Here is a 15,407-nt window from a genome sequence, read left to right on the forward strand (position 1 = left end):
ATCGCCATAGAAGGAGAGGAAGGAGGAGAGTCTCAGGGTGTCAGCTGCAAAGCAGCCGGGAGGATGGGAAGTGAGCTGAGGAGAAAGAGACAGGAAGGAAAATACCAGACAGAAGGGGAGGGGGGAATTTAGAGAGCGCAGTCAGGGATCCAGGGGAGAGACTCTCAGAGACCACATATCATTGTGGTGTGAACAGAGGTGAGAAGAGAGAAAAAGCCTTGACTTTGGCCATTAGGACATCATCAGTGACATTCCAGGGAGGCTTTTGGAAGAGAATTTCTTAGAAAGAGAATCCAGGTTGCATTGGATAAATCCAGAGTAACCATTTCTCTGCAAATTGTTAGACCTGATAATACAGGGGCCCATCAGGCAAGCGAGATGCAGTAAGTAGGAGTGGAAACAGGAGGGGAAAGGTCTTCAGAAGATGGAAGATGGAAGTCAGTGTTTCCTGATCTTTTGATTTTCCCAAAGAGGCTGGATACCCGAGTGTGTGTGTGTGTGTGTGTGTGTGTGTGTGTGTGTATGTGTGTATTATCACCTGATAGGTCACTTTTTTTAAAAGTAAAATTTCAGTTGGGGGCTCACTATAACACCTCTGTGGACTGAATTCAGCCTACCAGCTGTACACATCTGAGGTGCTCTTCCCAGAGGTTAGAAGTGACTTGAGGAAGCATGTCAAACAACAAGGTCAAGGTCAAGTCCTGTTTAGAGTTGTGTGTGTGGCACATGTGGCTGTGTGCGGGTCAAGGGATGGGTAAGTGTGAACGCATTGTAGAGGGAGATTCTGCAGATAAAGAGAGAGGAGCAAAATGGCAAAATAAGGCGGTATCTGGAGAGGAAGGTGCCAGAGGGAGTCTGAGGAAGGAGAAGAAGAGGCCAGAGATTAGAAAGAAGACACCTATGGAAGGACCTGAATGTGAAGGGGAGGAGCCGTGCCACCCGCCCTGCTCTTTATCCCCATGCTTTGAGGGTATGTTGCCTATTGGTGGGAGGGCCAGAGGAAACCTGGGAGCCGGAAAGGAACCAGGCTGCTTTGGGGAATAGGTAGTGGCAAGAGTGTAGGGCAATTCAAACTATCAGGTCTCAGTGAGGATCCTGCTGCCTTTTGTTTCATGAGAATTTATTTATGGGACACTCGAAGCCCGGAAGATACAGACTAGAATGAAACTCAGATGCAGCCTCCGAGCCCTCACACCTCATCTGTAGTCTGTAGCTCTGCACTGGACTGACGGGCTAGTGGTCCACGTCATTCATTCCCTGGCTGCCGTCGTCACCTGGCTGTGCCTGTGAATTACTTGTGCTCTTATTGGCTCAAAGTTTTCTTTAAGTCACCTCTTACTTGTTTTTATCTTTTAAAGTTTTCTGCTTTATTAGTTCTTTTCAGTTGTACGTAATATTAGGGTTCATTTTGACATAATTTGTTTTATTCAGTCCCCAGTACCTCCTCTTCCCCTGCCCTCCTTCTTCCCCATCCCCATCTTTTACTGATCTTCATGCTATTTACTTATATTTTTCTTTTCATTTTTTTAAATTAGTGCCTGTGGATATACATGTTGGTAAGATTCACTGTGGTGTGTTCATATATGCACATAGGAAATTGAGGTCAAATTCATTCCGCTGTTCTTCCCTTTTCCTGTCCCTCCTGCCTCTCCCCTCAACCCCTTTTCTCTACTCCACTGATTTTTCTGTTTGATGGAATCCCTCCCACTGCCACTTTTATTTTTTTTTCCTTATTTTGGACTAACTTTCCCATATCAGAGAAAACATTTGAATTTTGACTCTTTGGGTCTGGCTTATTTCACTTAGCATGATGGTCTCCAGTTCTATCCATTTACCTGCAAATGCCACTTCATTCTTCTTTATAGCTAAGTTATATTCCATTGTGTGTGTGTGTGTGTGTGTGTGTGTATAACATTTTCTTTTTTTTTAATTGGTTGTTCACAACATTACAAAGCTCTTGACATATCATATTTCATACATTAGATTGAAGTGGGTTATGAACTCCCAATTTTACCCCAAAACATTTTCTTTATCTATTCTTCTGTTGAAGGACACTTAGGTTGGTTCTGTAGCCTGGCTGTTGCGAATTGTGTTGCTACAAACATTGATGTTGCTGTATTCCTATAGTATGCTGATTTTAGATATTTTAGATATATGCCAAGGAGTGGGATAGCTGGGTCCTAGGGTAGTTCTGTTCCTAGTTTTTAGAGGAATCTCCATACTGCTTTCCAGAGTGGTGGCAGCAATATGCAGTCCCACCAGCAATGTATGAGTGTAATGTACCCTTTTCCCCACATCCTCACCAACATTTATTGTGACTTGTATTCTTGATAATTGCCATTCTGACTAGAGTGAGTTAGTCACCTCTTATTTTACATGTAAAAATTTTAAGAAATGAAGGCTGTATATTATTATTTAATGATGTTATATTGTATTTTTTTTCCAAAATATGCATTTTTAAAATGCACAGAACTATTTGACATTTTGTCAAGGGTTCATCTTCACTCCACCTAAAATAATTTTGGCTGTCATTAGTGGAACATACACCATATCTTGGGAACGATGGAAATGGTTACTTGGTAGAGTTCTTTACGTCATTCAGAGCAAAGATTTTTTTCTATGTTAGAATATCTATATGTGGACTTGGGTTTTTTTTTAAATTTTTTTTTCAAACAGGTTGGCTTAAATGGGCTAATATGAATAAAATGGATGAAGGCAGGCAACTCTTTGTCTGACAATTTGAAAGTGATGCCATTTGAATACCAAGAAGTTTGAAGCTTGACTGCAGAGGCTTCCAAATTAATCTAGTCTGGAAAAAAATTAAAATGCCATCAAGTAACAGGAGATTTGTCAGCTGCCCTGCTTACACTTTTCATATAAAACATAAAGGTTGGCAGATTATAGATGAAAGGTCAGTTCAGCAAAAAAGAAAATATGTCAGACAATCTCATAACACAGGTAACAGAGGATGGAAGTTGGAAACTACTATTGGATTCCCAGAAAGAGATGAGTTTGTTGGTGATGTGTAAATATCATCACAGTTTCTGCGGGTGTTCATTTCGCGGTGGCTACTTCTTTATGCTGAGTCTCCAAAATTTGATTTAAAAGACACCAAGGATGCCTGTCGTCCTGAGGAAGATTTACTTTGCAGCAGTTTTTATTTTATTTTATTTTTTTAGAAACTGGTCTGAAAGGGAAAAATGGTACATCCTTCACCCTGTGTCCTGGTCTTACCTGTTCGGAACCAAAGCTCTAAAATGAGGACAAATGGAGAAGCCAAGTCCTCTTGCAAGAGCATTTGTGCATAATAAAAGGGTTTTCAGGGACTCCATCTTCATGAAAAGATTATAAAGTGGAGCTGGACAGCCACAGTACAATGTGTACAAGTAGAGCTGCTCAAAGATTCGCACAGGCAGGACCTGTCTTGGGATGCCTTACTGTCCAGGAAAACATTTTAGTCTGTTTTAGCTTTGGGAGCACAGGTGAAACTGGGGGTACAAAATCAAGCCATTGGAGGATTCACAAAGCCATGATATTAGAGTAGAAGGGCCTATGAATTTCCAGCATGTTCCGTGCTGGGAATTTGTTGCCCTATTAATAATACTATCCTTCATCTGTGCTTCAAGTGCAGGGGTTGTGCAAAGTGTCATCACCATTCAATCTAAGTAGCTTGCAACATACATCACACTAATAATTGCCAAACTTGCATAAACATGAATTTGAGGGAGGCTTCTTATTTTGGATGTACTCCTCAGCACAGCCTTGCAAATAACTGAGGCCAAAGGCATGGTTATGTGGGCTAGTTATCAAGGATATGCATTGACTCTTGGCCTCAGCATTTCTGGTTTCATCTCTCTGTGGTGTCATTTTCCATCAGACTGCTTTCATCTCTCTCTTATCCTCCCCATTAATGCACCCCCTATATATGTAATTCTGTTACCATTAGAAACTGAAAATTAAAAGCCAAAGAAAAATAGTAACATTGCAAAACATTGCAAATCTCCATCTTTAAAACCACTGTACATTAGCATGTTTGCAGTGTGCGGCTGAGATTGCAAGGAAGGACTTCACAGTGTAACCTTTGTGGTTTTCGTTGCTGAAATCCAAGTGGACCCATGACAGAACTTGGTCCCCTCCCCAATCTCCGCCCCAAATTCTCTTCCCTACTAAGCTTTCTTAATTAGATCATTGACCCTGGCTTGCTGGTAAGGACCAATTCTTACAACAAGTGTATCCAATTTCCTGAGAGTAGTAACTTTAATTCTTCCTGGAATAGCAGGAAACATTAATTTTGCATAGGATCCAGGAGTCTCAGGAAGCTAGAATCATAGGCGCTGTTGTCCTTTTCTTCCTCCAAAATGAAATAAAATAAGCAGCAGCCCAACAGTGAGGCTTGAGAGATGGGTAGTGACAGAGTAGAGAAAAGGGCATTAATCTCAGAATGGGGACAGCTGCCCGGTACTATCTGCCTTTGGATTTGGGTTCCTATAGCATCACGGTGAGTTATTAATATGTATGATCTGTACTTTATTCAAACATTATAAATCTATGCAGAAGTCTGGTGTTTGGGTTTTCCTTTATAGCTTTCATTCTTCTTCCCAGAATTATCTCATTTCAATCGGGAAACTTTTGCATAAAAAGCACACACCGAGAACTCACATTTCCATACCATAAATATTAAAAGGGGGTTAAGCGTTACAGTTTCTTCTCCCATCCCAACGGGGGGAAAGTTAGCCTTCCAATCAGGGGCCCCTTAATAATGTTCTATTTATTCACAAGCCAAAAGGTACACTTGAAATTATACTTGCATTATGAAACTGTAAGATGTGGTTCCTTTCGTATATGTAAATTTCGGAATGCTTGGTTATGCCATGTCTTTTCTGTGAAGGATATACTAAAAATATAGCATTTATCTGAGTTGTTAAGAATAGTTGGTTGGCATATTTTTTGAGGACCAAACCAACCTCAGGCCTTCTCTTAGGTATCATGACTAAAAAGCTTTTGACGGGATAATTATGAAGTGTAGATTCATGACTGTGTAGATCCCATCACAGTGAATCTGTAGAATACAGAAGAGGGAAATGGAACTAGAAAGTTTAATGTTTTCTTAGTAGCTTTTTAGATTCTTAGCAGCTTCCTATCTCCTGTTTATTTTTGTTAGCATCAAGGAATAATCATAAATTTTGGTTCACACGGAAATATAAAGGAATGTGTGAGCTATTTCATTTGGGTGAAGCGTCTGCTAATCACACAATCTTGGCTGCTGTACTTTGTGATGGGAAATGAACGTGCTAATTGGTGCTCTTTTTTTTTCTTATTTCAGGAAACCTGCCATATGAATATAAAATAGTGATTGCTGGGAATCATGAACTGACATTTGATAAGGAATTCATGGCAGACCTTGTTAAACAGGACTACTACCGTTTCCCCTCTGTGTCCAAATTGAAACCAGAGGACTTTGACAATGTTCAGTCCCTCCTGACAAACAGTATTTACTTGCAAGATTCAGAGGTAACAGTGAAAGGATTCAGGATATATGGTGCACCTTGGTAAGTGTTGATTCGAACAGTTTTCCTTACACACCAGGAAAGCATGATTTGAATTTAGATCTTTTAAATGAAAATGATCAGGATGGAAAGAAAGCTGTCTTTCCAACAAAACACATACTCTGGTACTGTGGCAAACACAGTATGTATTATTTTCATTTTGAAAAAGATTCCTTTAGGTAAGATCAATGGGAGTAGGGCTTTGCTAGATATGTACATATGTATGGGATTGGGGATGCACGTGTGTCTGCATGACATGGGGGGACCTGGGGAAGGTTCCATGCTACCCTTCACACATGTTTGGCTCCTCTGAACATTTCAGCGATCTTTGGTAGCTCCTTTCCCTCTTATTTTATACTGGAAGCAGTCATAAAATACCTGGCATAGATTAGGGTTTCTCAAAGCTCTCTACATGTCAGAATGACCAGCTCTGTTGAAACAGATTTTGAAACCCACAAATCAGGCTATGATTCACCTTCCTTCGATGAAGCCCAGAAATCTGTATTTTTTAAAGTTCCCCAAGTGAGGCTGATGCACAGGCAGTTTGGAAATTACTGGTTGAGAACTTGGTACCAGAATTCTCAAACTGTGCCCTAGAAAACTTGAAGCAGATACTTAGCCTACGGGCCAGACAGGAAGCACTGTGGATCTTGGCACTATTGGTTGACAGTTGCCAGGTCTTGAAATTACTTCATGGTGGCTAAACCTTAGTTTTTGATTCTTAAAGATTCAAAAATAATACCTACTTTAGAGGTTGATCACAAAGACTAAATAGTAGCATTTGCAATGGACTTAGGAGAGTGACTGGTAATTTGCTTAGGATAATAGTTACTATTTTTCTGCCCTTAGCTCTTCCACTAAGTACATACGTGAACTTGGACAAGTCACTTGGCCGCAGAGCCAGTGTTTCCATGTTTGAAATGGGAGTGTTGGATCAGCTGATCTTCAGTATTGGAGAATTCAAAATTCTAGGCCCCCCCCATCTTTTTTTCCCCTGAAGGTTCTGTGTATATATTGAGCAGAACTAAACTTTACATACCCTATCTGGAAAAGTGCCCTAATCTCTCCCTAGCAGTGGATAGGGCTAGAAGAGGGCAGGCAGTGAATTAAGATTGCTTTTTTCACATAACAGTTTGCTTTGTCTTCTGTGGAGATAAAAAGTTGAGATATTTTCTGTAATTGTTTTCCTACCTTTACTGGTTGGTACCCAGAAGGACTGATAAATGGGTACAGGAAGTTCATTTCTCTTTAAAAACCAACCTGACAATGATTGTGAACTCTTAATTAAATACTATCTGCCAGGCACTATTCTAAGCCCATTCTAACTGTTATCTCATTCCATCCTCACAGTACCTTTAGAAGATAGACACTATTATGATCCTCATTTGGCAGATAAGAAAACTCAGGCAAAGAAAGGTTAAGTAACTGCTCAGAAACACCACAGAGAGTGAGTGGTAGCATCCTGATTTGAGCCCAGCAGGTCTGACTTCAGGGAATATAGAATGGCTGAGGGGTGGTAGTGGTAGGTGTGGTATGATGATTAGAGATTATAATTGGCAGATCCAGTTCATATTCTGTTTTATTAATGTCCATCAATTTTTTTAATTATTTTTATGCATGAGAAGGTGGAAAAGGGCAAGAGAACAAACAACAGAAATTAGTCCTGTCAACCTGCAATCTAGAAACTGATCTCGGGGTAACACAGGATGTTGGTATTAGCATTTCTGTATAGGGCAGGATGCATCCAGAGCATTTCTCCCTTCACAGTCCAGTTCTTAATAACAATGCAGTAGTTGACAAATGACTTGTGATTGTCAGAGAAGCTCACATATAAGTTAAAATCATTTCTTCAATAACCAAACATGATTTTTGAAAAATCTTCAAGAGGCGCAGAGCATTTTAGGCTATACCCGAATAAACAGAACTTTCAGAGATTCCTGGATTGATAGTTGCTGAAATGATGACAGCAACTAACTTCCTCCATTATCTGAGCTGATGCAAATCTGTTTAGGATAGAGGTCAGCTAAACCAGATTACAGCGGTGATGGATGAGGCAATGGTTTTTGGTCCTGGGCAAAGGACCTTGCAGCAGCATCTCAAAAGTACTTCAAATATGCAATGTAATGGGCATGAGCTGTCTTTGGTGATGATACAAACTGCAGACAATCCAGTTATCTCTAGACGAGATTGAACCATTTAAGATTTTTTAATTTTAATATTGAGGAGGGTGGTAAAGTTAAGAAGATAGGCAGCGTTAATTAGTCTTCTGAGGTGTTATCCTAAAGTTGTTGCTACTGTAATATGTATTGGGATTTTCATAGATTTTGAATTATTTCCTGCTGAGCACTTCTTTACAGTGAGGGAGGTCTCTAAATGGGATTTTCTCCACCCTAATTGTTGGTGTTTTGTATTTTGAACAAAAATACAAAGGTTGATCAAATGGAAATTTCAGTTTCATCCTATCTTTGGAGACATGAGTTGTTTGGATTGCACTGTGAGGATATTTTGTTAAAATGAATATTTCTATGATAATCTGAGCATTAATCCCAGGAATGTCCACATTTCTGTAGAAGGAGGACAGTGTTTTCCATTTCTACTACTTATTCAACTGTGGGACCCTGGATGAGTTTCTTAACATCTATCTCTCTGCCTCTGTTTTTTTCACCTTTAAAATGGGAAAAGACATTATTTCTCTTAAGTGGTTGATATGAAGACAGAGTTCATGCCTCTGCAGCAACTAGACTTCCAGGCATGGAGTAAGCATTTGATAAGTGTAGCTACTACAACCAGTAGGGCACTGATGTTTCCAATCTGCTTAACTCCTTTGTCAGCCTTCATAAGGACATTGATGTACTTGGAGTCAGATGGGTGAGTTCTAGCCCTGGGTTAGCCTTTGCGGACTGGGTGACACTAAGCAAACCACTTAAATTTATTTGGGTTATAAAACAGGGAAATGAAGTCTACCTTAGTCTTTTTCATAGATGCCCCCCCGCCCCCCGCCATGGAATGTTTACCACAGTTAGAATCTTTTATAAAAAGAAAAAAGTACATATTTGTGGGTATGGACACTTTTTAACATCTTTCACCATTAAAAATTTGACAAGAAGCAAAATTTGGGAGAACTTAATATTGTAGGTACTATTTTTCTACTTTCAAAAGTTTGGTGCCATCCCTGAGATTCTCTTGTAGATAAATGCCTGCTTAATAACCCAATAGATATTTCACCCCCTCTCATCATGTAAACTGATTAATATTGATTTCCATGCATTTCCAATGAATGTTCTGAGGAAATATTAAGTTCTGAATTGCTAATATGGCTAACAGTTTGAATTTAAAAGCAGAAACAAAATAAGAACTCTGACACGATTTCTATCCTTTCAGAAGTCTCTCAAAAACAATTGCCATTAGACCAAGCAAATAACTATGACTCATGTTTGTTTGTTTGTTTGAAAATATGGGGTTAAAGTATATCTCAGTGGTAGAGTAACTGCTTAGCATGCACAAGACCCTGGATTTGACCGCCAGCATCCAAAAAATGAACAACAAATAAATAAATAATATGGATTGAGATTTAGTTTAGCTTCAAAAAATATTCATCTGTATACATCTACATCGCATGTTTGTAACTTGTGTCTCAGCTAAAAGCTTCCTAAAGAATTCAGTTTCCTGATTTACAATTTGACAGGCATGTAGAAAATAACTTAGAACATATCAGAGCGCTTCCAACCAGAATATTCTGTGGTACTTATTAGATCCCCAAGCAAGAGGATTCGAATGTGGTTTAGTGGGTCTGGGGAAGTTTAATGTTTTAACCTGATGAAGTTGTGAGTGATGTTACATGTCCAGGAAAGGAGATGGGCTCCCTTGGAGGGAGAGCAAAGTGTCCATGAGTTTCTGGGTCACCCCTACCTCCGGAGGCCATAAGGCAGGTTCTGTGGCTTCTGTATGTGTCCTCTTATCATTTCCTTCTTCCAGGAATCTTGAGGAATCTTCTTTGAAGAGTTTGGTCACAGATTCACTTAACTTCCTGTTGTTGTTTTCTTCTCTCTCTTTTGGGGAGAAGAGGAGAAGAGGGTCTTGTGTTGCCATACAGTTAGGTCAGCCTTGAACTTTGAAAGCTCAGGGATTTCTCATGCCTCTACTGTTGATTCTCTGCCTCCAAGATGCCTCATGATTTCCTCTTTCAGATTCTCTCTCAGCTCTGGAATGTCTTTTCCAAAGGCTCAGTATGGTTAGAAAGAGACAAAACATCTCACCTGTCAGATATTAGCCACTGTGGTAATGAATTGCTTGTCTGGCTGGGGTAGGGGGAGGTAGAATTTTAAAATAGTTTTTTAAAATTTTTGGTTACTGTCAGTTGAGTTTAGCATAAACAGATTTCAGTCAAATTACTCATGGGACTTGGGAGTTAAACATCAACTTCCCTCAGCGCTGGGGTTGGGGCTCAGTGGTAGAGCACTTGCCTAGCATGTGCGAAGCACTGGGTTCTACACCCAGCACTTCATATAAATAAATTAAATAAAGGTCCATTTACAACTAAAAAATATATTTTAAAAAATCAACTGGCCTCTACTTTTTCTGATTTCATTTGTTCTTTTGACACTGTGATGCTATGTAGAAAAAAAAAATCCACATACGAATTGATCAGTAATAGAGCTGCAAAAAGTGAAAAGTCCTTATTGCACTGACTGGAGCTGAGCAGCTGTACTGTTCAGCTATAGCCTGCACCTTGTTCTCTTGAACAGAAATACAGAGGTGGTCTCCTGTGGTGTTTAATGAATATGAGTGGGGCTTTCCGATGTCCAGGAATTTGATCTCTAGGCTGACCAAAGGGTCAGGAACAAAGAGCACATTTTTTTTCACGTTAGAGTGGACCCAGGTGTAATTTGTCAGATTTAGTAACTGTGGAGGAAGTGCTTTAACTTCTACAGCAGGAAAATTAGATCAGGCCTAGGCAGCATAATTCTGAAATGGCTGAAAGAGGAAGAGAAAACCCATTGAGTTGCATTTTCAAAGGAGGCTGGAACAGGATTCCCTACCCCCCTTTCTTCCCCTCATTTCATATCACCAACAGGTTGAGTTCATTCGTTCATTTAGATGTAATTTTCTCAGCATTTTTCAAAGTGGGAGTTAAGTGTTGATTCCACTCTCTGCAGCATTTCTAATTGTGTTTGCACACAAACAGCTACAAGGTTGCTCACGTTTCCTTGTTCTGATCAGTGCGGTAGTACTTTATGTTTACCCTGTCAGAAAAGCCTCAGATGTTTTTATTTCCAATTATAAGTTTTGTAATGCATCATGTATTTTGCTGACAGTCTTTAAGTTCTTGAAATAGCGAACAAATTAACAGCAGATATTGAGTGAGAGGATTAGAAAACCAATTGGCAACTCATGTGATAGAATTCTGATATGGGGATGGGTGGAATGGGCTCATTTATTTTATTTTCACAGTCCTACTTTGTAATTAACTTGGGCAAAAAAAAAAAAAAAGGAAGGAGAAGAAGAAGAAAGAAAAGAAAGAAACATACTCAGCAGAAAAGTATTTGGGAACTAAAGAATAAAACTATGCAAGCAGTATTTGTTCTGTACCACATTTGCAGGGATCCCCGGCTTTTATTCGGGAGGGTTCCGAAAGGTATTGGCACAGAAAGAGGTCTTGTGTGTATGTGTTAAACAAATATGCACTCTGCTTTTACATGATTCTGTTTAAAGGCCTGGGCTAACATTTCATTTTTCTTGGCACGGGGCCCATAGACTCTCCCATTATGAAACCTATGGCTGCTCTGCCCTGGTCTAGAGTTACAGGGCTCTGTTTACATTTTTGCCTGTTTCAGAATGCAGCTGACTGCTCTTAAAGCCGCACGGGATCAGATTCACTTCTAGTTTAACAACTGCCCTGTTTATTTGAAAAAGGAGAAAGCAAAACCGATCAGTTGGCTTCCTACCTCCCATTGATATCCAAGAGGGTACAGTAAATACCACGTCCACGGCCAAAGCAGTTTTTTGCAGAGCCTGTTGTGTTGGATCCCACTCAGACCTTCATGCCTGCAGCCTGTCTGGTTACCTTTATCTGACTTTATCTGATGCATGGAGGCGTTTGCATGGAGAAATGTGGAGGGGGTTAAAGAAAGGTTCCTGGGCATTCAGTTGAGCTTCCTATCAGCAGCTGGCATCGTGTAAATTTTTGCCTGCACATGATGAGAGAGCAACTCAGCAAACAAGGATAAATTTACCATTGGATGGTGTTTTTCACCCAGAGAACTCTGATACGTGTTACCTCACTTGGGCCCCACAACAATTCTTTAAAATAAGGACACTTAGTAGTAATAATAATCAACAATAACCAGCATTTACAAGTGCTTGTGCATCAGGGGTTGCTCAGTATTGCTTCCTTTGGACAGAGAGAACAAGTTAGGGAGTTTTTGACAGAGAATGTCACTTGCCCAAAGTCACAGAGCTGGTTCGGGGAGAAATAGGACCAGAATCCAAAGTTTCTTTGCCAAGTTCTCTAGACTAAACTAGGATTTCCTAGTCTACTTCTTGACCTGAAGAAACTCAGGAAGGGGCCACTTCTCATCATAGAAAACTAGTCTGTTTCCACTTAACAGCAAAAAGGATGCACAAAAATGCAGGCCACTACTCATTGGGGACTCTCGGGATTAAGTGGGGAGCTGAACTTACAGGGAGAGAATGAGTATGGAGCAGAAGGGAATATTCCAGCATCTTTTGCATGATGTACTCCAGAGAGTAGGGTTTCAAAACAGAAAACTCTACATCCCGGGGTGTTGTAAGACATGGGTCAGCTCCTTCTAGTCCTTTTGCGTCACAAAGACAACTTTACACTCAGCACACATCAGGGGTCAAGTATCTGTTGTGTGTGGCTTTCCCTGCTGAAGCACCATGCAGCAGTTGAGAGAGGTAGCATCCCTGGGCATATGCACCAAAAGGGAAGTGTTGGCATGCCGGGCTGGCAGGGTCCTGTACACTGGGCTCCAGAGAAGACCTGGATCTTCTGAGGCATGGCTGGCAGGTCACTGGGTGTCATTTCATTTTCTCATGTTTCATTCACCATCTCCTTCTTTTAATCCAGAGTTGCAACTGGTGGATAAAAGGAGATTATAAAGTGGCTATAAGTTCCATGAGGACAGGGGCCTGTTGATTTTCTTCTCCATGCCTTCTAGCCCAATGTCCAGCACATAGTCAACGTGCAGTCCTTTATCTGATGAATGAATGAATGATGGTGGTGGTGATGGAGACATATCGATGGCTGATGGACTGAAAGTTTGTACAGATGAGAGAGTATTATAAAAGGAAAGACAGTATTTCCAATACAAGGCCAGGAAGCTATGAATCTACAGAATGGAGGGCTAGAGATGGTAGAGGAAAATGGAACCAAACAAAGCCCTGAACTATGTCCAAGGGTTTCAAGAACATGCCCACTTCCTTCCTGAACATTCAGAAGTATAGAGAGCATAGCTTTTCTCTAGGCAAGCATGGTTTCATAAAATGATGAAAGGAGCAGGACTAACCTGACTTGAAGACAGTGAGAGTTTTCAAAGACAGGTTCCACCAGTAATTTTAGGTTCTTTTTAAAAAAAAAAAAAAATCTTTGTTTTATTTATTTCTTTCTTTCTTATGTGGTTCTGAGGATCAGACTCAGTACCACACACGTGAGAGGTGAGCACTCAACCACTGAGCTACAACCCCAGCCCCATTTTTAGGTTCTTTAGTGTATTTTTTCCTTGCCTCAGATACCTTATCCCCACTCTGTGAGCAGCTGGAGAAGTGGCTGGTAGGTTTGGAGACTGTTTCTTTTCCGCTGCAGTCAAGCGGGCAGCACACAGGTTGAGGTGGGCTCTCGGAGCACCTTCTGGATTTTATAAACCGATTATCAATTATGTCATGTTCCTTTTTCTCAATGGTTGGCTGAATTCTTCAAGTCAGAGTCATGTAGATTCTGTCCCATTGATTTTTAAGCTGTTTGACAGACATACATTTTTTTTTTTATTTTGTATGCTGTAAGTGTAGGGTGAACTTTTCCAGATCCCACCAGACTGTAAGCCCACTGGGGTCCCAAGACAGTCTTAACCCATGTTTGTCTGGGTTTAGTCATGGCTGTTGTTCAGCCTTCCTATGCTGCACTTCTCCCCTGTAGCTTAAATGTGTTAGTCCAGGTAACTATACACGGTTTTTAAATCCTCCAGATGACCTTCCATGAGCTTTCGCACACAGATGAGAGGTTGCCCTTCTGCCTAGAGCTCCCCTTTGGCCAGCACCAATGCATCTGCAGGATGCAGGACATCCCTCCCACTCTTTCTGATGAGCCTGTGTGCTGCCGGGGCTCTTCCACAATAGGTCTCAATAATCAAAACCATGTTGTGCTCTGTGCTTGACAGGGGAGAAGCACTCACCCTCTGTGCAGCTCTGTGAGAGGGCTGTCAAGGCATGATGTCACTCATCCCCTCCTGGATTCCTCTGTTAAGGCCATGGGAGGCTTGATGGAGGACAGGCTGAACTACGGTGTGCTCAGGGATACCTCCTCTCATGATCAAGGATTTGTTGAAACTGGGCTAAACTCTTCTTGCTTATTCCCTCTGTCCTGAAACCATCAGTGTCTTTGGCTTAGGAACTTCCAATAGGATCTTCTCAGCAGGAAGGCCCACACTGAGAACTTTGCTTCCATGTTAGATACTCTTTCTACGTACTGAGGCAGCATGGTGTAAAGTTCTGCGGGCTTTGGTCTTGGAAACAGAGTGTTCCCAGCTAGCTTGAATCTCAGTTTTATCCTTGAGAACTTATTTATCTTGTTAAACACTTACATATGCTATTTAATCTCTCTGAACTACTGTTTCATCTGTCCAATGGGTATGCAAATAACAATTGCTACTCCATCTTGAGGATCACCCCAATACAGTCACCATATGTAATGTTGTTTGTAAGGCTCACAAAAACCGTATAAGAGAAGTATTACTATCCCCATTTGAGAGATGAGAAAATTAAGGTAAGATAAGCAGTTCACCCCAGGACACTCACTTTGCAAAGAACTAAAAAAATATTTTATATATCAAACTGAACTCTATTTGGCTCCAAAGTCTTTATTTTTTTCACCACTCATGTTTTTCATAGGATGAAAATGAGATCACGTATGACAAGTTTCTGGGACTCAATAAATGTTACATAAAATATTTTCTTCCCTGAAAAGCAAAAATATTTGGTTTTCTGCTGGCTGTAATGTTTTTGTTTTGTCTCTCTGGTGATATATCAGGGCAGAAGGGGCAGAAATAAAGTACATAGCCAAGAGCCTAGAAAAATGGCTGCCCCACGTGAGTGAGAGAGAGAGTTTTAAGAAGTGAGTATTTACAGTTTCTTTGCATGACAAGTTGCTTGTGATCTGGGTAAGTGGAAACCCTTTAGGAAAGGCACCCTGTGTATTGGCTGCCTTTGGTCCGAAGGCGTGGAAGAGTGAATAGATGTCTGTTAAATGAAGACATATGGGACATTTTTAAGGTCACTTACACGGAGTATCATATTCAATGTATGAGTAACGCTTGGCAGTGCGTTTTCACCCAGGAAAAATAAAGGTAATGTTGGATGGTGACTATAAATTGAATGTGAATGTTCCATGAGGGCTTTTCCAGCACGAAGTTGGTGGCAAATTTGAAAGCCTCTGGGTTAGCAGAATGTGTGTGCATTCTACAAAGAGCAAAAAAGGTGAGCTGCCAATCTGTGTTCATTCAGGAGAAGATAGAAGAAGACTGTTTTGCTCAAATATTAGAAGGGATCAACTTGGTTAAAGTGCAGATATGGTTATTATGACTAATAATGTTCAGTGTGAAATTTGCAGCCACAAAAGGAAATAAA

At 40.6% G+C, this 15,407-nt stretch overlaps 1 protein-coding gene across 8 annotated transcripts in view; it reads left to right on the plus strand.

Moving 5' to 3' along the window:
* The window catches only part of Mpped2 (metallophosphoesterase domain containing 2), a 171,555-nt gene that overhangs the window by 81,181 nt on the left and 74,967 nt on the right, over positions 1-15,407 (plus strand). For all 8 annotated transcript variants that reach the window (XM_026404332.2, XM_026404373.2, XM_077797495.1 and 5 more), the window contains one exon: positions 5,324-5,549. In XM_026404332.2, coding sequence (XP_026260117.1) covers positions 5,324-5,549 — 226 coding nt within the window. The remainder of the gene's footprint in view (positions 1-5,323; positions 5,550-15,407) is intronic.

This window comes from Urocitellus parryii, chromosome 4 (assembly GCF_045843805.1).
Source record: "Urocitellus parryii isolate mUroPar1 chromosome 4, mUroPar1.hap1, whole genome shotgun sequence".
Lineage (NCBI taxonomy): Eukaryota > Metazoa > Chordata > Mammalia > Rodentia > Sciuridae > Urocitellus > Urocitellus parryii.